The sequence below is a fragment of the Suricata suricatta genome, chromosome 4 (assembly GCF_006229205.1).
Source record: "Suricata suricatta isolate VVHF042 chromosome 4, meerkat_22Aug2017_6uvM2_HiC, whole genome shotgun sequence".
Lineage (NCBI taxonomy): Eukaryota > Metazoa > Chordata > Mammalia > Carnivora > Herpestidae > Suricata > Suricata suricatta.
Window position 1 is genome coordinate 147420175 of NC_043703.1, and position 27961 is coordinate 147448135.

Consider the following 27961-nt stretch of genomic DNA (forward strand, 5'->3'; position numbering starts at 1 on the left):
CCCCGCCGTGGCGCTGCAGATGCTGGTGGTGCCGTGCGTGCCGTTGGCGCTCCACTCTCTGCGGTCCCAGCCCGCGCGGTAATCTCGCTCGAAGCGGCTGTGGTGCCGGGACATCTTGCCGGGCCGTGGCTGCTCCTCACGGGGAAACAGAGGCCGGACCTGCTGGCACAGAGCGGAGAGGAGGGCGGTTTAGCCGCACGGCAGCCCTGCCGGGTCGCCGCCGTCAGCATCCAGGAAACACCTTCTCGGTGTGCGGAGAAGGGCTTTCCAACCACAGCTCATTTCCTATTCACAGCAAGCCCACACCCGTGGATCGTTAGCCCCATGTCACGGAGGGGTAGGGGGACCAAAGATTTGTCCAGTGTTGTAGACAAGATTGGAACCCAGTCTGGGTTTAGAGGAATGCTTTTTGATTCAGGGGAGCCTGGGCTCAGTCGGTTAAGCACCTGACTTTGGCTCAGGTCACGGTCTCCTGGTTCGTGGGTTCGAGCCCCGCGTTGGGCTCTGTGCTGACAGCTTGGAGCCTGGAGCCTGTTCGGATTCTGTGTCTCCCTCTCTCTGCCCTGCTCCTACTCCCACTCTCTCTCTCTCTGTCTCTCAAAAATAGATAAACATTAAAACAAAACTGAGAGTAATAGTTTTTGTTCTGCAGTGTCACACTCCCCCAGAACAGTGTGCATGTGCTCATTTTAATTATGGCTGGGATTGCATCCCACCATCCCCACCGTGAGAGCTAGGTCCCGTGGACTCGTCAGGCCATGCATCCCTCAAACCTATGATGGGGAGAGCAGCCTGACCTGCTGGCTCACTTCATCATGGACAAGGCCCTTCCGTAAGCCTCATTTTATCCTTCCTGGAGCTCGTGAGCTGGCCGGGCACCGCTCATGCCTCATGTATGGACCAGGTGGCTGGTTGAGAGTAAGTGACTCCCTGGAGGTCAGACAAAGGGAGAAGGTGGCCAGGATCTCTGGCCTTCAGACTGTAGCTCCACGTAGGACTCTAGTCTGCAAAGGTGTGAAGCCCCTGGGCGTTCACAGTTCCTTATAACCCTATGATTTAGCTGTGGCACTAGAGACCCCAGTGCTCCCTGTGAACCAGACACCCCCCAGTAGACCATCTGAACGGCAGTCCTCAGTGTTGTCATGGAGACCTCGACACACCAGGACGCTCCGAGGGCCTCCTGTGTTGTGAGAACTGGGCTTTCTCGGAATGACAGTGAGTTGCCTGACTCCTTGCCCCACCTGGGCCTGACGTCACCCTCGGTCACCAAAGATGGAAAGATACGGGCGGGGCTGACTGGGTCCAGGAGGCCGCAGCAAGGCTGAGGCAGAGGAGAGAGGGGGCGGCCGGGCCAGGGCACAGTTGGCCAGCTGGTGGGGGAGGGGGTCTGACTTGCACAGCACATCCTCAGCTCCAGCCACTGCTCAGGTGTGACCCAGTTTCCTCCGCAACTACTTCCTGTCTGGGGTGTGAGCTCCTGGGGGTCAGGGGTAGCTCCTGGCTCATTTTCCTATCCTGCAAATTCAGCTGGGTCATGGTGGGGGCTCTGGAATTACTGGCTAGTGGATGCACAGAGCCCTCTATTCTAAAAATTTCCATCGGACTCTACTGTGGTCTTTGCACAGCAGGTCTTGTTGCCAGATTCTAGTGCCACAGAACCAGAGCCTGGGCCCAACCTTCGTCCCACCTGTGCGGTTGGGGCCCCTGGCAGCCACCATGCCCTCCCTCAGCACCATGCCCTCTGCCAGATGCAAGGGGCACACTGAGGCAGAGCTGACTGTGACCTTTTAAAATGGAGAGTGGGCTCACTGTTTACCATTATGTTTCATGGCTTACCTGAATCCACAACATTACTGTTTCGTCTATTCAATATTACATAATAAAAAATGGAAATGAATCTCCCTTTGACCCCCCCACCCCCCCCACAGACTGCTCTTGAGAGAGTTGTTTAAATAGCTCTCACCACTTTTCTCCCTCCTGCCCACACCGTGACCTGCTCTGATGTGGCTTTTGCTGTGGCCAATCCTTGGGAGTTGTTGTCACTGAGGTCATGAATGACCTGCATGCTCAAGCCCACAGGACACTTGTGCCTTGTCTTTCTTGACCTCTCTCACATTTGGCATGGCTGATCTCTCTCTCTCTCCCTCTTTCTAGAAATCTCTTCTCTGTGGTTTCTGAGGCATCATGCTCTTTCCTTGTTTTTCTCCCACGTCTCTGCTATTCCTTAGTAGTCTCCTTGGCAAACTCCTCTATCTTCGCTCATTCCTGAGGATCCCTACTTCCTCCCTGTCTTCTCCCACCCTACACACTCTCCCTGGACAATCGCATCAGCTGTCACCTCTTTCCTGATGACTCTCAAGGCTGCATTTCCAGCTCCCCGTCTCTCCTAAGCACCACACCTACAGTTCTAGCGTCTGAGGTACCCCAGTGCCGGGTGTCCCAGAATTAACTCACTGTTCTCACTCGTTCTCAGGAATTCCCTCTTGCAAGAAAAGCCACCCCCACTTCCCCATGTGCATCCACATATTTGATGGTGAGGTCTTTGATTCTATGGCCCCAGCTGCTTCTCAAATCTGCCCCCTCTCCTCCACACATCCACGCCGAACTCACAGAGATGATCTCCACCAGTGCCCTGTTCTGGTCTTGCGCTTCTTACCCATTCTCCACCCAACTGTCCGTGTGGTTTTTTTAAAGCACAGATCCGACCACCATACTTTACTCTGCTGCTTTAAATCCTGTCCTTCAGAATAACGTCCAGACTTCTCAGCGTGACCCAGGAGACACCTGATTCTAGCGTCACTGTTCACTCTTCCCATCCCAGAGGCAATGCCCTGCCAATCCAAACACCTTTCTGGTTTCTGAAGGCATCAGCTCTCTCTCAGCTCGGGTCCAAGTCAGTGCTGCTCCTTTGCCAGGAATGGATTCCCACTCTTCCCACAGCCAAGCCCTGCATGTCTGTTGGGACTCAGCTCGGGCTCCCATTCTTCTAGGAGGCTGCATTGGCCTGTCTCCTCCAGATCAGGCAAAAGGTACTCCCCACCCCGGGTACCTGGTGCCCACCACGTTCCCAGCATCGACGGCTATGGCATATTTGCTACCTTGAGAACAGTCCTAGGTTTACTGTCTTTGTGATCCTCGCACCTAACACAATGTCTGGGACAGAAGGGTATTCGGTACATGTTTGCTAAATGAATAAACAAATATGCTTATTTCTTCTTAATTGCTAAATATTTCCAGATTATCGTATAAAGGTGAGAAGCTTAGACACAAAAAACTCGAGTCTTCCAACTGGAAATTCCATGCAGGTACCAGGCTAAGGAAATGTCCCATCTCCCTGGTAAGTCGGACCTGGGGCCTCTGAGGATGGCTCTGATGGAGAACAGAATCTCTGCGTGTCCAGGGTTAGCCAGACCCCACAGCTTAGGCTCTTGTTGCCCAAGATTCACCTGCAAGGCTCTTCTTCATCATTGGTCCCTAGGCTGGCTCCTAAATGTGGCAGAGATGACGTTGCAAAGCTTATCACACTGTGTTCTCTCTCCAACCACCCAGGAAGACCTCCCCCTGCCTCCCTTGCAGTTGGGCTGGGAATCCCACGACTGAATTCAGGCAGACAGAACGAGAGGGGAGGTGATGGAGAACCTTTCCCAGACCTTGTCCTCTAAGAGCATCTCACATTAACCTCGGTTCCCTTCACCTGTCCTGGCAACCTCGGAGGTGCAGCTGTCGGTGGAAGAGCGTTGCCCCACCAGCCTTGGACTTGGAAAGACTGGGACACACATCTTCACTGTGTTGAGGCACTGAGATTTCCATGTTATTTTGTGACTGAAGCCTAGCCTGGCCTGACTGATCCACGAAGTCAGCCCTTACATTCCCACAACACAGTACAACCTCGCATATTGTCAAGGAAATCGTCTCCTTCCAGCTGGTGAGGATGGAGATGAAGAGGGGCCCACGAGTGGGCAGCGCACGCTTGGGAACAGGGCGGCGGAGCCTCCTTCACCCCAAGGACACCTCTCGTGTCCATGGATCGGGCCAGCTTGCTGCCCCGGGTACGGCTTGCCGCAGCACGTTGTGGCTCCGTTGTACTCATGGTCCCAGCCCCTGCCCCTCCCGCCACTCGCCCCGCTGCACGTCTTTTCCAGGCTCTGAACGGAGACGCAGGCAGCTGGAGGCCACGCAGTCTGGTTTCAGCCTCATTAAGTGTATTCAAAACAAAGGTCAACTCTTTGCATGCCAGGGTTGGGTTCAACTTCATTCCTCAATTTAATTTCCCCTTTCAAACGGAATGAAAGAAATGTGTTGCACAGTTTACCCTGGGTGAGACGGCAGAGTGCCAGTTCCAGAGGTGGCAACTTGAGTATTTCCTGCTGGGCACAGAGCCAGCGTGTCAAAGAGGTCCCGTGTGCCCACACGTGCGCCCTGGGTGGCGGTCGGCAGGGGGAGAGGCAGCAGTAAGCGCTCGCTGGAGCGGGAGGGGGCCCCATGTGGACATGGCGTCTCAGACGAGACTGGTCAAGCAATTACAGACAAAACACACACAAGTGCTTCCTGTCAAGGTGAGCGCCTCTTCCTGGCAGGCTGCTGGTGAGCCGGCAGAGGCTGGCACGGGGCCCTCTAACCAGGGACGGGAGGGGAGTCTGGGCAGCGGCTGTTCTTGAGTGGCTGCTGCACTGCTAGCTCCACTCCGAAACTTTGCCCACTGCCTGTCCCTGGAGCCCTTCCTGCGCTCCCTCCATCCACATCTGAAACGTGCCCAGCCTCTATGCCCAACCACAACTGGCCTTTTCTCAGTGTTGGGCAGCCTCTGAAAAGGAACAATCCTCTGCTTGGAAGAAACTGTCTAAGAATTTGATCTCGAGCTTTAGGTGTTGTTTATTTTGTTTTTAATTTTTCTGTGCCATGCTTAGGTTGCCTCTATAAAAACAGAAAAGGTAATGTGAAATGGAAGTCTTTTTCATCAGTACTTTGGAGTCCTGTATGAAATGGTCCGGGGCTCTGGAGCCTACCCTAGGCATCCTTCCCTGCCAGGAAATAGAGGCTCCACCCCAGTAAGGGCCTGGTTTAAGGCCCAGTTCGGGCTCTGGAAACCCCACGGAGCTGGACCCTCTCCTGCTCCTGCTCCAGTCAGATCCTGAGATCTGACCAGGCCCCAGGTGTTCGGGCACCTCTCTGGCCACCTGGTTAGGCTTCAGGATCTGAAACCTGGTCACTGAATTGTTGGATTTCAGAGTGTCTCTGCAAGGGGACCCACACTCCCTGCCCTGTTCTGAGGGCTGGGACTGTCCTGTCTGTCCTGCAGCCCAGAGCTCTCCGTGATCACTCCAGAACTCACACCCAGGCAGTGGCAAGAGAACCAATAGGGGGTCCAGAGAGCTGAGTCTGAACTCCAGCACGACTCCTTACTAGCTCTGGGAACTCAAGGATGTGCTTCTGGGACATGGGGATGGACAACTGTATTGTCCCCCAGCACGAGAGACTCCAACCTGAATCCTGTGAGCCCTCTGCACCGGGCAAAGAGCCTGATCTCTGGACAGTGATCAGACTCTAAAGTCACAGGGTGGAAAGGGGTAGGCCAACAGGAGGCAGTTTTCCAAGATGAGGACAAAGGAGACTGTCAGCTATGAAGTTGCGTGCGGTCTCCTCTCTGAACCGCACGGCCGTGGGCTCCCCGAGACCCCCATGCTAGGTGGATGGGAACTTGTAGGGTGGTCTGTCACCCAGGACCCCTGGGAGAGAACAGACCTGGTGAGAAAGGTCATCCTTGGCTGACACCTGTGACCTGGTGGACCTCATATCAGGAGCCCCAAGACCTGCCTTATCAGAGAGCCTTCTTGCAGCTCAAGGTACCACGACAGACTCAGCCCAGGCTTATGGAAGGCCTGGCCCATCTGGGCCTGAGGATGGGCTGGAGGAGGAGAGTCAGCTGACACCCAGGATCGGCCTCAGTGCCTAGGCTGTCTGTATTTTGGTTCCCGGACACTTGTTGGGTCCCAGATCAGTAGCCATGCCCCACAGATCACCTCAACATGAATAATTCATGAATAAATAATTAAGAGTTGCGTGTGCCATCACTGGTACCGTTATCCACGCTGGGCTGGGGCGCAGGGGCTGCTGTCCGGGACCCACAGTGCTGGCCACACGGACAGGCGTACGGTACACCCCTGAACACGCATCAGGATGGTGGCGCTGTATGTCGGGGATACCCCCGATGTGCTCTGGAGACACTGACAGGTTCGTGTGCACTCACTGTAGGCAGGATCACAGGTGGCTAATGACCCTCCCCTCGTTCATGTCAGGAAGGCGCAGGCAGGAGGGGGCGCCGGCTGTGCAGGCCCTGAAGGCGTGATTAATCCACAGAAGGTAGGGGAGCCCGCACCGCCTCCAGACAGGGGGCTGAGGAATGAGCCACAGCCTGTCCAGCCCGATTGGAAAATGTATGATTGACTCATTTGGGGGAGACGTGCTGCCAAGTCGGTTGGAACAGGCCGTGCCCATCTTTCTTATTTTCTTTTCCCTCTCTGCATCTTTTAGCCTTTCTTCTGAAGCAAAATAATAAATAGCAGCCGAAACCCTATCTTGGCAAATGCAACACAAAGGAATACTCCAGGTGCTTCTAGAGAAGCCGGCTTGGCCAGGACTTGGCACAGAGGCTTGCAGGAGCTGGGATGCCCCTTGAAAGTGCTTCCCTCCTTCCTGGGGGTGCTTCAGCTCCCACTAACCCCCCGCCCTGCTGAGTCCCCGCTAACGCAGAACACTTGCCTCTGGCTGAGGCTGCAGGAAGCGCCTTCTCTGTGCAGCCGTCTCTTCTAGAAGCTCACAGAGGCAGTCCTGTGACCTAGGGATGGACTGGCATGTCCTGGCCCCTGCGTGAGCACTGCTCCTGCAAGGCCGTGCTCCCTAAAGGAGCCCTCATGCAAGACCCCCTCCATGTCCTCCCCGGGGCTGGCTGGGCACAGGCTGGGCTCCTGGACCAACGTGGCAAGTTCTCTCCAGCTCAGAACACACCACAGGAGACTAGGTGCCGAGGGTGGGGGGGAGAGGTGCCTGGGGTGAATGGTGCAAGGAGGGCCACGTCAGGGTCTACCTGGCACTCGCTCAGCCCCGGAAGTGAGGGCCCCTCACGTTCACCTCATTCACCTCACGCTGGTCCTGGCCTGCCCGTCAGGGGGAGGCATGGCTCAGGGGTGTGCAGGTGTTCAGCTCCTCTGGGTGGATATGAAATGTGCAGCTAGTGGGTGCACACAGACATGCTAGCCTGGGCCCCGGCCCGGTTCCAAATCTTCTGGATTAGCTCAGCAGCTCCGGAAGCCCTGGAACATTCACAGGCCAACAGCAGCCTCTCCCTGGTCCTCTATAGGATGAGTGACCCGAGGTATGGTTTTATCGTTTGTTTTTTTTCTCTTAAAATACCAGAGCTGCAGTAGGCTAGGCACTATCATTACTGTCACCCTTCCCCTCTGCTCTGAAGGGGACTTTCCCTCCTATCTTGCCTTGCCCAGCCGTGAGGGTCCTCACGTGAACCCCCCCTCGTGCCACCACCATCAGTCACGCACTCAGTAGGACACGTGTGGAGACTGTCCAGCCCAGGTTGCAGGCTGGGGTGGCTCGTCCCAGGCCTCTGGCTTAGCTGTTGGCAGGTTCCACCAAGACCTGTTTGAGCTCCAAGCTCACAAGCAGCCTCTACCAGGTGCCGTGGGGAGAAGGAGTCAGGGATGTGATAGCTCAGATTAGAAACCAGAGCAGTGACCTCTGACCTCTGCTTCCTCTCCCCAGGGGGCCTCAATCTCTGTAACAGAGGGCTTTAGGGTGTCATCTTTTTTTTTTTTAATGTTTATTTAAGTTTGAGACAGAGAGAGACAGAGCGTAGTGGGGGAGGGGCAAAGAGAGAGAGAGAGAGAGAGAGAGACGGAATCTGAAACCCACAAACCATGAGATCATGACCTGAGCTGAAGTCAGACGCTTAACCAACTGAGCCACCCAGGTGCCCCTGTGCTTTTCTTTTAAATATAATGTCATCTTTATCTTTAAAGGAAGACTGGGCACCTGCTTTCGCCACAGCCAGCTACTCCTGCCTGGATGTGCCTATATTTCCCAGGCCTTGGCCCATCCAGAGCTGTGAGGGGACACAACTCTGCAGACCTGAGACCAGGGGCTGGACCGGCCTCAGAGGAGGGCAGGGAGGGGTCCTTGCATGAAGGTGCAGCAGCGGTCACAGCAACTATATGGCCTTACTCACCCTTCTCACCCTTCACTAGGATCTTCAAAAGCCACCACATTATTCGCTTCTCACAACATCCCAGTGGGAGGGATGCACTGAACTTGCATTTCGTGAGTGAGGAGAAAGAAGAGAAGAGGAGGGCTGGGATAGTGGCTTACGTCCCGTAACGCAGAGATGCACTGCCCAGGTGCTTCTGGGGTACAGAATTGCGGGCCCCATGCCAGCACTACCGAGTAGGAATCTGCCTTTTCCACAGTATCCCCGGGGCGGGACGTGGGGTGGGGCTCAGCTGCAGGTGACAGCTTGAGATGTGCCGGCCTAAGAGCTGCCTCTTTTTTATTTTTATTATTAGTTTTTAAATATTTATTTATTTTTGAGAGAGAGAGAGAGAGACACACACACACACACACAGGGAGACACAGAATCCGAAGCAGGCTCCAGGCTCCGAGCTGTCAGCACAGAGCCTGATGCAGGGCTCGAACTCACAGACCGCAAGATCATGACCTGAGCCGAAGTCTGACGCTCAACCGACTGAGCCACCCAGGCACCCCTGGCCTGTCTCTTAACAGGCCCACAGTCAGCCCTAGGACCCAGGCTTCCTGAACTTGGCAGTGCTTACCCCTGCACCTCGGTCCTTGGAAGGCGCTGGGCGGGGGGTGGGGGGGGCAGAGGTATTTCGGGAAAAAGCCATATTCCATAATTATAGGGCTTAATACATGACCCAAAAAGACAAATGTTTCAAAATGCTTTTCTGATGATAGGTTTCAGGAAAAACGCCACCGATTCCTTTTCTGGACACAATTTCTCTTGCAGAAAGCAATCTCCCTGCCTCGGGAAGGTGGGATCCAGCGCCCATTTTAGCTGAACGATATTAAAAGAACAAGACTCTCATTTCCCTCCCTTCCCATGTGCACCTTTGCTTGGAGAAATCTGGCTGTGGGTTTTGATGTAGTGATTTTTTCTTGAAGAGGCGCACATGATTCAGAGACTTTTCTCGTGGGACTAATTGACTAGGCATTTGTGCTATTGCTACTGGTGTAAATCATTATAATGGTGATAATGAAAAATAAAAAAGATATTGGAAATGACAGTTGGCAACATAATATCAGCATAAACTGAGGGAAGGAGAAGGCGCGTGTAAATTAGGGGCTCGTAAACATCAGGATCGATGAGGCCCCGACGGCGGGTGGGTATGGCTTGATTGTTTAGAGGGGGATTAGCCTGAGTTATCATTACCGGGAACCATCTTTGTTTTTCTGACGCCTTGTTCTTGGGGGCCCCACAGAGGGTGGAACCACCGAAATCCGGAGCCTGCTTTCCCACGGCCCCGCAGACACACGCCTGACTCCACCACCGGGAGCTGGCCTTCCCAGTCCCCTCCCGGCCCCAAGCAGGCCTTCTGTGACTCGAAGGCCGCCTCTCAGGCCCTCCTGATTATTCCGAATCTTGCAGAATTGACTAATTCAATGAGATCTCTCTTCACAGCAAATGGTGTTCATCAGTGACCCGAGTTGATGAATAAATCCCACTCGGTGCCTGGAGCCAGACCCGGCAGCAAGAGTTGCAGAGAAGAGAGACTGATGCACTCTCTCTATTTGGCTGCCAAAAATGCTCTTGCAATTTGCTTTCTTCTAGACAAGAGTCTATTCAAAAGTCTATTTGGAAACATTAGGGAACGGCCGTCACATGGCCGGCAGATCATACTGACTGTGACAGGATATTATCTTCCTTGGGAGAGACTCCACCACACTTTTATTTCCCTGAGTAAGGAGCGTCTGATGGCTGCGGAATTGCTCCGAGGGCTGGGGATGTTAAAATCCCCATCCAGAGCCAGTGTGGAACTGACGGCCTTGTCAGCAGGCGGCGTGTGTGGAACCTTCTCGGGCAAGCACGCTGCTTCTTCCTCTCCAGCTGTGCTGGGAGCCGGAATGCCTCCCTGGGAGACCACCGGAATGCCTCCCTGGGAGACCACCAAGCAGCCGACCTCCTCGGGGGTCAGGACTCTGAGCCTTCTTTTGCCTCCCAAGCAACCCTCTAGGCAAGCAACTCCGGGCAAATACGTGTTCTGCCCCTTTCTTGTCAAACTGCATCGAATTTCCTGACCCCCTTCTCCCCATCCCCACGTCTGGCTCTGTGCAAGATCCTGAAAGCCGGTGAGGACGGGGCCTGGCTCCTGCCATCGGGGAGAGTGGGGCGGCTCAGGAGGTGAGCACATCATCAGAAAACAGGAAAGGAAAACAGGCACATGCCAGGTCAGGGGAGAGAGCTGCCTGTCTAGGCTGCTGGAGGGGTGGCCCTGGAGCCTGGGGTAGCACAGCTTCCTGGGGCTCCATTCACTGCAGACAACAGACTGTACCTGAGCTGGGACACTGTGAGGGCGGCATGTGGCTGAGGATATAAATGCTGTGTGGCCAAGGATGGAAACGCCGGCTCTGCCTGCCATGCATCTGGCCTGCTGAGCTCATGCTGGACGTGGGCTCTGGCGCACCGCTCAGCAGAGGGGGGCGCCACAGAGGCCCACGCGGCTCACTGGGGCTGATCCAGGGATCAGCAGGGGAGGGGAGGAGTGTTTGGGGTCACCTGGGAGCAGGTTTTGTCCCCTGGTCCCCACCGCTGAGCCCGTGTTTTGGCCGTTCCCCTGCTGATCTCTCTACCAAGGGCCAGGCTGGTCTGAGACCTCAGAGCCTCTGCGGCCTTTGTTTTGGGAGCTGCTACCCTGTCTTGATGCCCTGGCTTCAGATTTTTACTGTCTTTATTCTATGTCCGTGTTCCTAATTTAATTTAATTAAAAAAACAACACACAAAACACCCAGACCAGAGGGCAGCCTGTTGCGAGGTTGTGTGTTTTATCACCACCCAAGCATGCAAACGAGGCAGCCTCTGTTGACAAGTTCACATCTCCAGTGCAGAACTGGCTGTTTGAACAGCTTGTGTGCAGTAATTGAAACATAGATTTTTGTTGCCTTTCTGTTTATTTTTAGATTAACCAAGCAGGGATACTTGGTTTCCAGGCCGTCCTTTTCACCCCTGTTGGGCAGCTTGGGACCAGTGGCCCCACGCACGGGGCAGCAAGGACCACCCGGTGCCCCTCTGGGGTCTCCCCTGGGACTGCCATGTGTTTGCCCTGCACCTGCCTCTGTTTTTGCTCTTCACTGTGATCCCCAGGGCCCCAGGCTGGGAAGCTCGTGAATACAGGATGCTTGCTGGCTGTCCCCTAACTCCTGGGACCTTGAAGGCTGTGGTGTCCCCACCGTGCTGGGCTCTCACAGAAGCTTGGGAGTCAGCCGCTCCCTTGGACCATAGCAGGAACCAAGGCACCGGGCATTAGGGCCGAGATGGAACTAGAATCCAGACCTGCCACCCCCAGGGCCCGGGGGCTCCAACAAAGGAAGTCACACAGTTCAGAGGAGAGTCTCCCAGGTTTCTGGTTGGGCCACTTGAAAAACAGTTATGGTCGCACCAGCCTGGAGAGGTGGGTTATGCCATGATGATGGCCCCAGACCTCTGGGGCTTAAATTACATGTAATTTTCGCTCCTGCTATGGTGGGGGCGGGGGGTGGGGGGCGGGGAGGCTGCTCCAGGCCGTCCTTCCCCGGACCCGTGCTGAGAGCCTGACCTCATCTGGGCTCTGCTGGCTGCTGTGGCAAAGGGAAAAGGCATCCTTTCTGCTCTCATGTCACTGGCCAAAGCAGGCCACACGGCCACGTCTAACGTTAAGCGGGTGGGGCAGGTGTTCCTGATAGGTAGGTCCTAATGGTTGTGGGGGCAGACAGTGAGGAAAGGGTGTGCGCATGCCTGCACACACGGAGTGCCCGGCCGGCTGGGTTCTCCTCCTCTTGACCCTGCAGTGCCCTTTTCACCGCATTCTGAAAAGGCAGAGCCTGCCTCCTCCTTGTCTCCCTGTCCCAGGGTCCACCCCAGGCTGGGCCTATTGCAGGGACCCCTCTGACATTTACTGAGCCGAACTGTCCCAAGGGCGGGCTGTGAGCGAGAAGGAGGTGACCATGCACAGGCGTCTTCACACCATGTTGGTCTCCTACGGAATGTCTCTGCTCTGTGCCGCCTCTTCCTAGAAGCCGTCCCGGAGCACCCAGACAGCGGGGGTAGCTGACCCAGGCCTCCCCCGGCACTCAGCACAGCTCTCTTCTCGTTACAGATCCTATGAAATGAAAGTTTCCTAGCAGGTTTACTAAACAGGCTGCACTCAGTGGGATGTCAGCAGCAAACAGATTTCTTTCTCTCCCACTTCTTCCCTTCAAACCTACTCTGTCGGACCCAAACAGCTTTCTTTGTATGTGTGTGTCTGTTGGGGGCACTTTGGGTATTACTTCTGTTATTATTACTGCTGCTGCTAGTGCTTCGACTCCCAAGAGTGGTCACTTTCTGAGCATTTACCGTGTGCCTGCGCAGGGCTGTCCGCACACCAGCCCTTCTGACCCTCACAAGACACTTGTGGGCAGGGTACTTCTACCAAAGTGAAGCAGGCAGAGGTTTAAGTAGCTTATGGGTTTAAGTGACCTATGTTATGTGGCCACACGGCTAGTTGCTGGCAAAGTCAACTCTAAGGATAGTCTCATCCTTGCTTTTCTCCATGGCCAAGTCCGAGCTTTCCCTGGAACTTGGATTTTGGATTCACAGCTCCCCCTGCTTTCTGGCTGGAGCTCAGAAGCTGGTAGGTAGCAAGGCAGGGATGCATGATGCTCTCCAGGCTCCGCCTCCTTCCCACACACAAACTGGCTTCCGGCTTCCCCAGAGTGGCCACGAGGGAGGCTGAGAGGTCAAGAGCAAGGGGTGGCTGGAGCACCACCACCCTCAAGAGGTGGCCTCTGTGTGCCCCCACCCCGATACCAGCTCTTCTGCCTGTGGGCACTGTGGTGGCTTCCGGGCCATGTGAGGGGGATTCTGCAAAGTGCCAGTGACTCACACCCCGGCAGGCTGTCTTCTGGGGTGGGGCCTTCCAAGATGGCTCCAGACTGGCTCCCTTGTGCAGTGTCTACTCTGGGAGCATGACCATGGCATTACCTTGACCTCCCATGGTCAAAGTCAACTCTTGTCCTGTAGAGTCAGAATCCTAGCTCAAGGGAACAGAGGGGGTACCCTCCCCAGGGCTCCAGGCTCAGCGCAGCACCAGGAGGACTGTCTTAAATTGATCGGGGGTGTGGAGGGGGGACCTCCCCAAGAGGAAAGGAAAACCTCAGCACCCCTTCTAGTATAACTCTGCTCAGGGGCATTCTCTCCAGTAATCATCTCAAGACCTTCCTAACCTGTGGGCGGGGGAGGAATGGAGGCGGCCTGGGGCTATCCAGCTCCTATTTTGGTCTGCAGTCAAGTGCTCTACCCCCGAGCTATACCCCCACCTCAGCTCCTATTTTTAATGTGGGAATACTGGGCACCTATCATGCTCAGCCTTGAGCCTTGTCTGAGTCTTCAAGACAGTTTAATTTAACATCCTGCTACAGATGATTCAATCTTTCTCCAGCTTAGTTCTCACCTCCTCCAGGAAGCCTTCTAGATGATGCCAAGTACTCTGCTACCTCATCCTTTGGCCACACTGCCTTCTAGCCTGGCTCTGCAGAGTCCCATGTGCCTGATTACCCACTATGTTCTGAAAACACAGCACTAGCTCCACCTCACTGACTGCCTGGGTGGAAGCCCTACTTACATCCATCACCCAGATCCTTGGCCCATAGTCACATTTGTGTAGATGCTGGCTGCACAGGGTTCAGCCCCAGGGTGTACTGAGGGCGAGGGAGTAGGCAGCCTGAGGACAATTGGGGATGCCAGAGTCAGGGCCTCCAAATGGGTGCCGGACAGCTGCGTGGAGGCCAGATCTCAGCTGCAGCAGCCCCAGGAGAGGGGACGAGGCGCCCATCTGTTCTCAGCTCAGCTCAGTCTGGGCTGCGGCACAAGCAGTCCATTTACAAGGGACCAGCCCACACCAGGCAACCAGAGCTGGGCTGACACCCCAATGTCTGGAGATCAACAAAAGATGCTACAGAAGCCTGGGCTTGGATGTGTGGGGGGTGGGAGGTGGGTAGGAAGGGAGTTCCTGCGTGGGGCCGGGGAGCTCTGGTATCAGAGGCCAGCCTGGCACCATCGGGGTGGACTTCCGGGGCCAGAATGAAAGGAGATGGGTATTTCTCAGGCCAGAGAAGAGAGCCCGCCACCCAGGAACTGACTGTGCAGAGGCGCATGTAGGGCGTGGCGACCCCGCGGCCCCTGGGGACCCCTAGCTATGGGAGGTGCCTGGTGGACTCATCACAAAGCGAGAGACAGAGATGCCAACACCTCCTATGCCTGCATGGGCATGAAGTGGTGTCCGCATCCCTCCCCACACCTGAGCTTTTAGACCTGGTTTTAAGGCCAGTGCTCTTTCCACTTCCCTCCGAGGCCTGGACTCCCTGACAGTCCCGGCCCTGCAGACCTTCAGCTCAAACTCAGGATGCTTCTTATAGGTCCAACCACCTTGGCCACGTCTCTCCATCTCCAACCTGGCCACCCTGGAGTAAGCTTCCAGTATCTCTCCCCTGGGTTTCTGGTGGAGTCTCCAAACTTCCTTGACCTCATTTATTCTCCACGCAGCAGCCAGAGTGACTCTGATAAAATGCAAGTCAGGCCATCTCACTCTTCAGTCAAATGCCTGCAATAGCTCCCATGTCACCTCAAGAAAAAGCCAAACCCTTACAAGATCCACGTGGCCCTCGTGTCCGCTTGCCTTTCTTACTCTGTCTCTCCTTCAACGACTCAGCCCCAGCACACTGGCTTCCTTGCAGCTTGTCCAGCAGCTTAGGTCCCTTCCACCTCAGGACGTTTGCACACGCTGCTCCCTCTGCCTGCCCCACCCTTTCCCAGTTCTCCACATGGCTAGAGCTCTCATTTCCTTCAGCTCTCTTACATGTCACCTTCTCAGTGACTTCCTCTGGTCATCTTATTTTAAAATGACCAGCTCTTCCCTTGCTTTATTTTTTGATAGCTCTTACTCCTTCTATCAGGCTACACAGTTTACTTAGATTTCCCTTGTCTCCTTCACACTGAAATGGAGGTTCTGTAAAGGTAGTGCTTTACACGTATCGATTCATTTAATCCACATAACACTCAGTTCTTATGATGGCTCCCTCTCCACTTTCCAGAGAAGGACACAGGGGCACAGGAAGGTCAAACAACTTGCTCAAAGTCATCCAGCTGGGGAGTGGCAGCAGCAGGACCCAAACGCAGGCAGTGTGGCTCTTAGTTGCCACACTCTTGGTGGTTTTGGGCCACCAGTTCATTTCACTGCTGAATTCTGGCTCTGACAGGGCTTGGCCTCTTGTAAGTGCTCAGTAAATAATGAATGAATGAATGAATGAATGCTGTAACCCCATGTCAGTGTGCTGTCCCCTTGCCCCATACAGGGAGATACCCTGAGTTCATAGCTGTTGCTGTCCCCTTCTACACTGCTCCACCTGCCAGGCTGCCCACAGCTAACGGGGACAAAGTTACTCAAGACATGTTAAGGGAACGAATCTGCCCTGTGTCTGGAAGTGGTTCCTACTGCCTGTGGCCACGAAGAGGGGACAGTTGAGGCTGGCGGGACATCCCACCTCCCTCGCACACACCACCCTCACAGAGCCAGGCTCCCACCCTCTCTCCCTGTCTGATGCCCCCCACAGAGCCCTGTGAGTGCCAGGTGGGGACAGGGGGAACCTCATGAGCACGGGGTGGGTAGGCGTGATGGGCTCCTAACAGCCCCCAAGCACCCTGTTCATAAGGCAGCAGCACCGGGAGCACTCAGAGGGAACAGCCAGCACTCCCCCAGGAGCAGACACATCTACGATGCAATTCCTTCGAGGAAAATTACTCAGGCAGCCATTTATTAAAACACAACTGCTCCCGAGAAGGCCTTTCGGCAGTTGAAATACCAAATAGCTTTGATGCTCCAGTCGTCCCCGAAACTGATGAAGCAGGCTCCTAGGCATTATCTGACTTTTAATCTGTCTGCTCTTTCCCCATCTGGAAGGGCTAATGAAATGTTACACTGCGAGGAAACAAGGAAATAAGTAGCTTCGGAGGTGAGGGACATATATTTAATTTCATGCCTTGGTCTGCTATTTGCATAAACCTCGAGGGAATAACCAGTAGAGGAAAGAGAAGAAAAGTAACACTACGAGTCTCCGGGGCCAGGCACGGTGCTTGAAGAACATCTGCATTTGACATTTAGCGCTCATGGGCAGCCTGGGAAGGGACGTTTCATTGTTGTCTCTCTGGTAGAGGCCACTGGGTCCCCCCTCTTTCTTGGGGACCACAGTGGGATCGTGCTGCCCGGTCCCGCTTGATTCTAGCTGGAGCCGTGTGACTAGTTCGTGCCGGTGTGTGCAAACAGTGTGTGCAAGCATGTGGGTCCTTCTAGCTCTGCATGGTTACATCAGGGCTTCCGGTTCCACCTTCTCTTTCTCTGTTCCCTGCGGGAGATTACGAGGCCCGGGTACCAAGGAAGAAGCGTTGGTTCCCGTCGGGGGTCACAGAGCAGACCCGCTGACTCCCCGTTAACCAGCGACTTGGGAAAGAAACACTTTTTATTGGATAAAGCCGCTACATTCTGGGATTGCGTGTTTAACAGTTAGCCTGCCTTGACTAACATAGTCTTTCACGGATGGAGAACCAGAGGTGTAGAGAGGTAAAAGTGACTTTCCTGAGGTCACCAAGAGCCTGGATCCAGCAAAGCCGGAGCTGAGTGACCTGATGCTCTCGCCTTGGGTGTCTCAGGTGAGCGGCAGCTGCTCTGAGCCCATCTTTCAGCTTCAGCTCCCAGGGGGGCCAAGCTACACAGAAGCTGAATCCCTGCAGACCCAGGCAGGAGACTGCCCCTGGGGGGTGGTCCCCTGCTGCCTCCCTTGTAGACAGCGAACGCAGGAAGGGCAGAGGCCGGCTGCTGGCTCTCCGGGGACTGTCTTCTTCAAATGCCTGACAAGCCCTATGGACGGCACGTGCTTTTTAGAAAAGGTCAGCTCCAGAAAGCAAGAGGCTCAGCAAATCCCCAAATAGCCAGACCCTGAGTTTGGGCCGCCCCCGAGTGCACATGCCATCTGCAAGCAGAACAAGAGGTGGGCAGATGGGGAGTGCCTGCCCACCCCCGGCAGACCTGGGTACGGCGTGTGGGGCTAATCCTCGTTCAGATGGGAGCCTCCTGGGTGTGCAGCTTCCAGACAGGCAGCTCTGCTGAGGCTGGAATACGTCCTCTAGATGCCTTGTGAATTTCCGCTCCTTAATGAACATGTGCACAGAAGAAGATTCGATGGAAGAAAGGATGGGAAAAGCATGAACTTGCCAGAGAAGAAATATGATTGCCAAATTCTGAGAGGCTATTTTAAAAGACAGATTAAAGGGATGGAAATTAAAACAGAACAAAAGAGAGCACCACACCATCCCGGTTGCCTGGGTGAGCCCTTTAGTCTCATTAATACCGATTCCCAAGGCCACCGGCGTGCCGCCCACCCCGGGGATGACAGCACGCGGTCTGCGCTCTAACCGCTCCCTGGGGTGCCAATTACTTCCCAGGATTAATTCTTCAGTTTACTAGACAGTTCCAGAGGCTGTGCCACCGTGGCCACGGCCAGAAACAAGAGCTCCTGGATGGGAGATGCACCTGCTGGTTCCCAGGAGCTAGACTGTGGACCAAACCCACACATCCTCTTGCACAAGAAGAAGGTACCAGCCCGGTTGCCATCCACCGGGAGCACCAATTGTGTGGGTTTTTGGCTTGGACTTAAAAAAAAAACATGTTTTCAATTGTGAGGGGCTGGAGCAAGAATAGTGAGCGTACGGTGTCTGAGACCAGGAATCCAGGGAGACGAGCTGCCTCAGACACCTGCAATAGCCCTGCCTGCTGGGCAGCTCGTCTTACTGTCCCTTGAAAACAAAAGATGCCCAGAGCTGCTGCCAGACTTCTAGTCCACCAGGCAGCACTGGCCAGCCGCTGCGGAGAGGTGTCTGTCTGAGGACTCGCTCAAGGGGTCCACTGTCTGGCAGGGCTGGACCAATCCTCAGGGGGACCTCAGAGCATCAGACAGGAAGTGGTGCTTCTAGCCAGTGTGCACGTGAGCTACTTGAGTGTTGAGACCTGGTCCTTTCTCCTTGCCTTCTCCGCAGCGCCCCCGTGGTGTTAGCTAGGCACAGGGGTACCCATCCTTCTGTCCAGCCATTCACTGCTCCACTTACCCACCCAGCCATCCACCTACTCTTTGATTCATTTCTCCGCCCATTAGTGCCTCAGCTATTTGTTGAGCATCTGTTCAGGTACTCTGCCAAGCATCAGGAAGATTACTGCCGAATGAAGAAGATGAGAAAGAAAGGTCTGGACTGAACTCAACAGTGAAATTTGTGCTGTCTGTCTGATATCCAGTCTCTGCTTCATCTGACAATGGAATTGCTTCTTCCCATGTGCGTGTGGCCCATTAGACATGGTTTGGGCATTCCGACCCACCCGTGGGGTGTGCACGTGACCTGGCCAAGCAAATCAGTGTGCTCTATCCATAATTACTCATTCAAGGTTCTTGGCCCAGACAGGCACAATTCCTTAGGCCTGATAGAAGAACTCACAAAACAAAGGTCTCTCTTTCCACGGAATCATGAACAGTATGAGTGTCGTAAGCTGGAGCTGCTCCTGGCCATCTTCCCTGGTTGTGAGGGGGAAGCAATCTGCAGCACTGAGAATGAAGCCAGCCAGAGAGGGAAGTGGAGAGGAGAGCCCGGCAAGAGTTCTGATATTCTAGGAACTCCTGGGTCTAGCTATGGCGGGAGCTGTTGCCGAAACTTTCCATTACAAGAGCTAACACATGCTCTTTTTTTGCTTAAATTAGCCTGAGTTGGGTTCCTGTCTGCAGCACCAGAGTTCTAGAATGTTCTAAGACACTAGCAGAAGAACTAAGTTTCGTGCCGCTTAAGGTGAAGTCTGGGACAAGTAAGCAGACTTGTTTGTGACTCTCCAAAAAAAAGGAAGGATGCAGAGAGAGGGAGAAAGAAAGAAAGATACCCAGCATGAAAGAATAGTGTGGGTTAGAGCTGCCCAACAGAATTTTCCGTGACTATGGAAATGTTCTATAATCTGTGTTACCCAGTACGGTAGCCTCTGGCCACATGGGGCTGCCGAGTACTCCAAAACTGGGTAATGTGACCAAGGAACTGAATTTCTCATTCTTCAGACCATTCCCCATTTGTGATGGTTCAATTTACGATGTGTTGACTTTATGATGTGCAGCAGTGATGTGCATTCAGTAGAAACCACACTTTGAATTCTGAATGTGGATCTTTCCCCAGGCCGGCGATATGCAGATGCTCTCCTGTGATGCCGGCCTGTGACGGCGGCCACAGCTCCCAGGCAGCCACGCCGTCACAAGGGTAAATGGCTGATACACCATCCTGCTCTTCGTTCTCGGTATAGCATCCAATTCAATAGGTTATGCGAGATACTCAACACTTTATTATAAAATAGGCTTTGGGTTAGATGATTTTGCCCAACTGAAGGCTAATGGAAGTGTTCTGAGCACGTGTGAGTAGGCTAGGCTGAGCTGTGATGTTCAGTAGCTCAGGTATATTAAATTCATTTTTTAAAGTTTATTTATTTTGAGGGAGAGAGTATGTGAGAGGGACAGAGAGAGAGAAAGAGAGAGAGAGTGAGAGAGAGGGAGAATCCCAATCTGATAGTGCAGAGCCTGATGTGAACCGTGAGATCATGACCTCAGGTGAAATCAAGAGTCAGACACTTAACCAACTGAGCCACCTGGGGGCCCCTTAAATGCATTTTTGACCTTATGATATTTTCAACTTATGATGGGTTTATCAAGATGTAACCCTGCTGTATGTCCAGGAAGATCTATATTTAATTTGAATTAGCTTATACAGTACATCTGGCTGGTGGCTACTGTACTGGACGGTGCAGGTGTGAACAAGGGCCCCGGGAAGTACGAGTGATGAACGGGGGGTTCTTTCCGAGGACACCTCTGGTGTGACTGTTCACTGAAGTGAGGCATGCAGGTAGGGGAGGGTGCAGGTGAGCGAGGGGAGTGGAGGGTTTTGGTTTCGGGTGTGCGGAACCTGAGCTGGGACACCGTCAGGATGAAGGTCATTTACTACAGTGCTGGAGGCTGGAGACACCAGGTTTTGGAGCCTCTGGGGTTTAGGGAGTAACTGGTCAAACTGTAGAAAGACAAACGTGTAGCAAGGCTAGGACCGTGAAGGAGATTTGCAGTAAGATGCTGGAAAAAGAGAACAAGGTAGAGACGTAGGAAGTAACCAAAGGAGGCAGAAAAGCATTGTACGGTATCCTCCCCGTGTGCCGGGATTATCAGTGAAAGCCTCATTTTTCTTACCTACAGACATAGGTCTGAGATAACTGAAATTGATTCCTTTAAATATCCAATCTTAAACAAGAACAAAGCATTTTAGCCATTTTAAAGACAAAATGTCTTGAAACACACGGCATGCTTCCCAACGTGCTAAACAGAGTGTAACATAATGGAGACACCGGGCCTTCCCCGCACAGGCTGGATGATAGAGTTCTGCGGCCCCTCATTTCCCATTAGCGCCCACCAAACATCGCTTGCTTCTGTTATCCTGCCAACTCCCTCCTTTCTCTTGCCAGATCGAGTGCTTGCAAAATTTGCTTTGAATTCAGAATCCAGGTAATCAATCTTACAGTCAATTTGTATTTTTTTTTAAAGAACATTTGTGAATTAAAGCCCCAGGGATGGACGATGAAGAAAGAACAGATTCTGGGTGCACACACCTGGTGATGTGCCTATTTGTTCTGTCAGCAACTCAGAGATGCTTTCCTGTCTTTCCTCAGTCTAGGCTCTGGGTAGGAGAGGTTTCCAGATAAGTGAGAATTGATGGAAAAAGCAGATGCCCTGACAGTCTTGCCACCCAGGACCTCTTATTCTAAAAAAGATCAATGGCACGCATTGTCACATCATCACCAATGTCGAGGACAGATGCTATACACTAGAGTTAGTCAAGCTATAGCCCAGAAAACAGAGTGACATATTCTATAAAGCGTCCCCACAAGCAGAGATCATTTCTCACGCTCACCCCCACAAGGCCACAGGCACACTCCTCCCGGTGTCTGGGATGCACTTTTTGGGGCATGATTCGGCTTCCTGCACGCCAGGGGGCACTGGATGTCTGGGTGTCGGGGAAACTGCCCAAGGGCAACAGATGACCCCCCTTTGTTGGGGGTCCAGGCCAAAAGCTTTTAGACATCTTGGTAAAAATAAAACAGAACAAGAATGGAGCCAAGTGGACCTGATGTACAATTATAAATTCCAGCTTTGCACAGGGACCATCTGGCCCCCTTGCTGGTGAAGCTGACCTCAGGCCTCTTTGCTTCCCCAGAGTGGTCCCTCGAGGGCTTGGCAGAAACACAGAATCCCAGGTCCCACCCCCACCTCCAGAATCAGAATTGTAATGGATCCTGAGGGGGACTGAGTGCCCACTGGAAGGCACTGCCCTACCCAGTTCAGAGTCCATTGAGGTGCTCAGAGTGGCTCCCGCGCTGGGTGTCAGGGCAAGCTGAGCCCCAGCCCTAGTCCTGCCCCTTTCTGGTCTCTGTTGCCCCAGGCGCTAACTGGGGTCCAGCCCAGTGGGTCCAACGGTGTGCCCACGCGCTAACCTCAAATCGAGGTCAGTAGGAATATTCGGTGCCAGAAGACCCGCTTTCCTTTGCAGACCAGAGCCTCCTCTCCCCTCAGGGCCAAGTCCCTGGGATTTCGGGAGCATCCCCTCCCCTCATGAAGGCTGGGCATGAATCCTGAGATCCGGACGCGCTCCACAGCCTCCAGCAGCCCGGAGTCTCGGACAAAGGGAGCCTCATTATAATCCAGCCCTTCCCTCTGGGCTGGTGTGTATGGAGGTGCTGGGTTGGCCCAGGACCTGCCTCTCCAGCTCCCCTCTGCATGCAGCTTCTTGGAGGTGGTCACACCCCAAATGCTCAGAATCTGAGCGAAGACACCATGAACTACCCCTGCCCACATACCCAGAAGGGGCCGCCTGCTTCCTTCAGTCCTTGTGGTTCTATGCTCTCAATCTGCCAACAGATGAATCCCGGGATATTTTGTAGTTAAAACAATTCTGCATTCCAAACACTAATGCAGCTGACATAATATTGGTCACGAGTGGTTAAACAGGATGCCTCCTCTCAATCTGCTGGAGGTGTGTGTGTGTGTATGTTTGTGAGACTGTGTTACACAGAGTGCCACGGAGCTCATGTTTCTGCTTAGTGCAGGGATCTAGAGCTCAAACCCAGCCCAGGATTTATTGTTTCCTCCTGAAGGACTTGAAAAGCTCTTCCCTACAAGTAGCTAAATGGAGGAGGCCCAAGGGGAAAAGCAGTCCCAGCTTTGGCCACAGTGTGTCCATAGGGCTGCAGGCTGCCCTCTGAGGCCACTGATGGCACCAAGAGGGGACTCAGAAAAAATGCAGAAACAGAGACGGAAAGCCATATTGACATCCAGAGGTGGGCCGGTGCGGGGTGGAGGCCGGGTGCACTGGTCCAGGCTCCACAGAGAACAAGGTCATAGCAGACGGAAGGCGGAGGCCAGCCAGGTCCAGAACAGAACAGGCTTGTCCACTGTGCCTGGAGAAGGGTGTGTGTGTGTGTGTGTGTGTGTGTGGTGTTCTGGTTTTCTCTATTCATTAGGTGGGAGGAGAAACTGTTGCCATCCTGGTTTACAGTGTGGTATGTATTTACTGATATCAACCCTAGAGCAAACAGTATGTAATTTCCTTCCACAGCACGGGCTCAGTACTTCTCAATGGTTCCTCTTTGAGTTCCCCTCAAGGCCCGAACGCAACAGACCTTTATGGAGAGATATCAGGATTCCACATTCCAGGCTTGTTTTGCAAATAGAAAGGTCAGCAGCCCCTTGCGGAATGGCGCTGTGCCAAGACATCCTCTCCTCCGAGTGTGCAAAGCGTTCGCTGTGCGTTTGAGATGGTGACGGGTGCAGTGTTATGACATTCAGGGGCAAAGCCAATCTGGTCCCAAGGCAGAGGTGGGACAATCGGCCTCCTTAAGTCCTCAGCCGTGTGCCTGTCTGGGAGCCCGGCTCCCTGCTGTGACAAGTACTGAGTGTCACTCCACATTATAGGCCAAGAGCCAACCCGCCCTGACAGCCCCTTCTACAGAGTGTGCTCTAATTTCCGTAGCTGGGGGCCCCCTGGGTCTTGAGGACGGGGTCACCCCAATTACGATGCTGGGAGTTTCCAGAGCAAGAAAGGAAAATTTATCCCTTGGCTGTCAGGTTGAGGCTGCACGTTGCCTGAGTCAACATGAGGAAATCAAGTTAAACCGGGGGTGTGAGTGTGTCTGTCTTGACAAGAGGACCTGGCCTGGAGGAAAGACACTTGTCCCTCTGAAAGGGCCTGCACTCTGATCGTAAGAAAGGGGTGAGCAGTCAGAGATGGCCTGTGCTTTCTACACCTTGGTTTTCGGTACCAGAAGCCACACCTTCGGCCAAACCCTGCCTCTGAAATAGATGTCAACATTTATGGGGGCCAGACGGCAGGCTTAGGACTTCAGGTCTGTTTCTTTGCTCTTGTTTTATGTTATGGGTTCTTTTTCTTAAAATATGTTTTATTGTGTTATAACATACGAGTATAAAATTGACCATTTTAGTTGTTTTAAGTATAGACATCAACGGCATTAAATACATTCAGACTGTTGTGTAACTGTTACTGCTATTCATCTCCAGACCCTCTTCATCTGTCAGCTCTGCACTCATTGAACACTGACTCCCCATTCTTCCCGCTGCCAGCCCAGCACAACTACCCTGCTACTTTCTGTCTCTGAATTTGACTCCTCCAGGCACCTCCTACAAGCGCAGTCATACAGTATTTGTCCTTGAGTCTGGCTTATTTCATTTAGTACAGTGACTTCAAGGTTCATCAACATTGCAGTATCTACCCAGGACTGTGATCGTTCCTTCCTTTTTAAGGCTGAATAATATTTCATTGTATGTGTGCATGTGTGTGTGTGTGTATGCCTATATATTCACACACACACACACACACACCACATTTTGTTTATCCATCCATCCATCTATGGCCCTGGAGTTGCTTCCACATTTTGGTTGTCGTGAATAAATGCTGCTACGAACATGGGCACGCGAACATTGGAGGAGCCTTGGGATTTGCGTTAATGTTGACCCTCTGCCCGCTGCTAAGAGGTGGCCTCCAGCTCGTGGCTGAGCGAGTCTGCAGAGCTGAGGGCCAGCACTGGGCAGCTCTTCAGGGGCAGGTTAGGGTGTGGGCACAAGGAAGCGAGCAGGGCGACACCTATGCACCTGGACCATGCTCGGGGCCGAAAGGATTCTAATTCTACCAGCGCAGAGGCTGTTCTGTCCCTTTTCTCCTGGAGCAGTCCTATGACATGCTGGCTTTAGCCACACTTTTCAATGTCACCTCACCCAAAACGGAGGGAGAAGACCAGGTGACCCGAATAGGCCCCTTCGCTTGGTCAGCTGGGGCAGGCTGCAGGGGTTTTTTTGGTTAATTAACTAATTTTATGGAGATGCAATTTCCATAAAGTAACTGCTCAGATCTTAAGTGTGCAGTTTGACAAGTTGTGACAAATGTATGTACCTGCATAACCTCCACCCCAGTCAAGATGCAGCCCATTTCCGTCAGCGCAGAACATTCCTTTGTGCCAAACTGCATCTTAGCTGTTTCTTTTAGGGCCAGTCAATATTGCCACAGCATCAACAGGGTTGGGGAACTTATAAAAAGCCTGTTGGGGGTTCTAGGCTGTGGAACCTGAGATGTCCTCAGTTCTGAGTCACCGCATAAAGCAGGAATTTTTTTTCTTTCTAATTTTGCAGTTCATTAGCCACCCACTGTGGTCTGGCAAGGGAAGGTTTGCATCACTGGGCCCCAGAACAGACTGTGGGACCCTGGTTTCACTCAGGTCCCAATCACCCCACAAGCCTGTCTCAAGCACCTGCTCTGCCCGGTTTGGGACACTGTGTAGCAGGTGGGGGGACACCCAAGCAGAGACCTGGAAGAAGAAGGTCCTCTGGGCTGTAGCCCAGGTCTGAATCTTGTGAGGCTGCGGAGACATACTTCATTCTGGCTGAGGCCCGCAGGAAGGCTTTCTGGAGGCAGGGGCGTTCAGACTAGCCCTTCAAGGGACGCACAAGACTTCAACAGAGGGCAAGGAAGAGGAGAAAATTCCAGGCAGGGAGGACACTGTGTCAACAAATGCCCTGAGTTGTAATGAGAGCCGTCATTTACTGAATGCCTATTATGCAGTAGGCATTGGGCTAGGTATTTCACGTTCCTGATTTCGTTTTACAAAAATAAAATAATGATGACAAGTACCCTCCAAGGGAAGTCCTAGGAGGTACAATGTAGCTCACTGACTTCCCAGGCTCACAGAGCACTGCCCCTGGATTCAGCCCTGGCTCTGGATGCCCGGTGCACCGAGGGGAGGCAGGAATGGGTCCAAGGCTGTCCGGAAAGACATTTGAACAACCACAGCATTTCAGAGCTTGGGCCTTCCTCACTTGGTTCATACAATTAAACCGGCGGGAGTGATACTGCATTCACAAACGGAGATCCGTAAATTCTGCATTATGCACACGTATGTCTCTGTGCTTTTAATGCCACAGGAAAATCTTATTTATTTTAAATAATGGGGGCTAATTAGTAAAACGATTTTTTTCTAAAAGCGGTCTTGTTTATACAAAATGGCCCCAAGCAGGCTCAGAAGGTTGGCAGTGGGGGTGGCCGGAAGTTAGCATGACTTCCCAGCAGTGGACCTTCCGAAGGAAATCCTCTTCTCTTCACTGCTACAGACGCCCCGAGTTCTTGCTTCTGCTGTTAGTCCTGAGGGAGGAGGGAGTCCTCAAAGTATTACAAACGCCATCTCCTTCCATTTACCCCCAACGCCGCACCCCACCTGGAGCAGACAGGGGAGGAGCTTTCTGGAAGCTTCCACTCTGCCTGGCTTCTATCTGCTAGTTGGGGCCAAGAGGCTCCCTGGGGGTGACACAGAAGCTGTGCTGGAGACCAGGAGCTCCTTGTGTTGCCTCAGCCAGGTAACTCCTGGGAGACGCTCGGATCTGCCTTAGCTCCGAGTGTCTGAGTCTCTTTAGCACCAGAGCTCAGCCTGTCCCAGCCTCATGGAACACCAGCCCAGAAGGGCACTCTCAGAACGACAGACATCCCTGGGTCCAGAGGCCACGCAGTCCCAGGAATGGCCAACAGGCCGCTACGTTATGAGACACAGCATACTTTTACACACACAGATCTGCAAACACACACACACACACACACACACACACACACACACACGCATAGGCTCTCCACTGCCTTTGGTCACCCAGGCCTGCCGTGTATGTACACCACCCTTTTCCTCCCCAAATATCTCCAAGCCACTTTATGTGCACCAAAGGGCTGAGAGCTGCCTCTCAAACGAAGATGCTACTGGGAGGCAGAAACCTTCCTGAGCTCCCCTAAGACCAGCCCACACAGCACCCGGTGTGCTCAGTTTGGGGGATCTGAGACACGGGGGGCTCCCCCTGGGCCCCCAGGATGCCTCACTCCCCTCTGAGCCCCTCGTCTCTGCCAGTGAGCACACACAGCTGCAGGGCTGCCTCCTTTCTCCACAAGTCATCTGGGGTCAGGCCAATCCCACTCCTTCCCAGAATGCTCCTGGATGTGCAGAGGCCTGAGGCAAATAGCCTCTGCCCTGCCCCTTCTCACGGTGCAGAGGGCCAGCAGATGACGCTGTGGACGCACCTGCTCCTGCCTGACACCCACATGCCGACCCACGAACCGCAGGCTTCTAGTGTGGATGAGCTCCCCACTGCCTAGGCTTCCGCCACACCTTGTAAGCTCATTACTCCCATGGTTCAGTCTTGCAAGAAGTGTTTTAGCTGTGAAAGAAAGAGGAATTTGGGTTCTAACAGAACAGCCAGACACAGTCTAAGCTTGGCGATGCGAGTCCGGGGATGGCCTGTTTGCAGCGGCCTCACTCTCGACCCTGGAGCAGGGGGCAGTGGAGGGTGTGGGGGAGGGGGGGGCGGGGGGTGTGGGCCCACCCCGCACCTTCCCAGCGTCCACCTGACTCCGTTCTTTCCCAAGGGGAGCACACTGCAAACCAGAGTACTTTTTCCTTGCCAGTGAGCCATCGCTGTCTGTGTACTCCAGGAGGAGGCCATTACAGGGAGTTAATAGAGTTTTAAATTTGTTTTTAAATTTTATAATGCAATTCATCAAATTCGGTGTCTGAGCACAGCATTCACATTCAGACCAGGCAGCATATGTCAAAATGGCCCCAGCCTTCCCCCACCCCATCCCGTCCCCCCAGTGAAGAAAAGTTAACTCTTTAGGGGAACTGTCAGGCATGTGCCCACATGGCGTGAGGAGGCATCAGCGCAGCGCTGGTCTGCGAGGGCTGTTCTGAAGTCGGTCTGACGGAAAGGCTGGTTGGTGGCTTATCTGAGATGCTCTGGGCGCCTTTCATGAGCAGGGGCGATAGGGGCTGCCCTCAGCCGAGGCCGCCTTGTTCAAATGGCCACTGGAGGTGACTGTAAAGCAGTTCTTTCCCGCATGTGTCTGTTAGGGTACCAGGTATCAACGAGAATGAGCAAATATCCAGGGTATAGATGTGGAAAGCATTCGTGCAGTCTGCTGATCAGGGACAGATGTGAGCACAATTTCTGCTATTTTTCACCCAGAAGGATTTCTTTTAAGGACATGTTTGGCTGAACT

At 53.5% G+C, this 27961-nt stretch overlaps 1 protein-coding gene across 1 annotated transcript in view; it reads right to left on the reverse strand.

Moving 5' to 3' along the window:
• The window catches only part of KLHL29 (kelch like family member 29), a 305147-nt gene that overhangs the window by 141136 nt on the left and 136050 nt on the right, over positions 1-27961 (reverse strand). The window contains exon 3 of the mRNA XM_029938230.1: positions 2-159. Within this exon, the coding sequence (XP_029794090.1) occupies positions 2-114 (113 nt within the window). The 5' untranslated portion in view covers positions 115-159. The remainder of the gene's footprint in view (position 1; positions 160-27961) is intronic.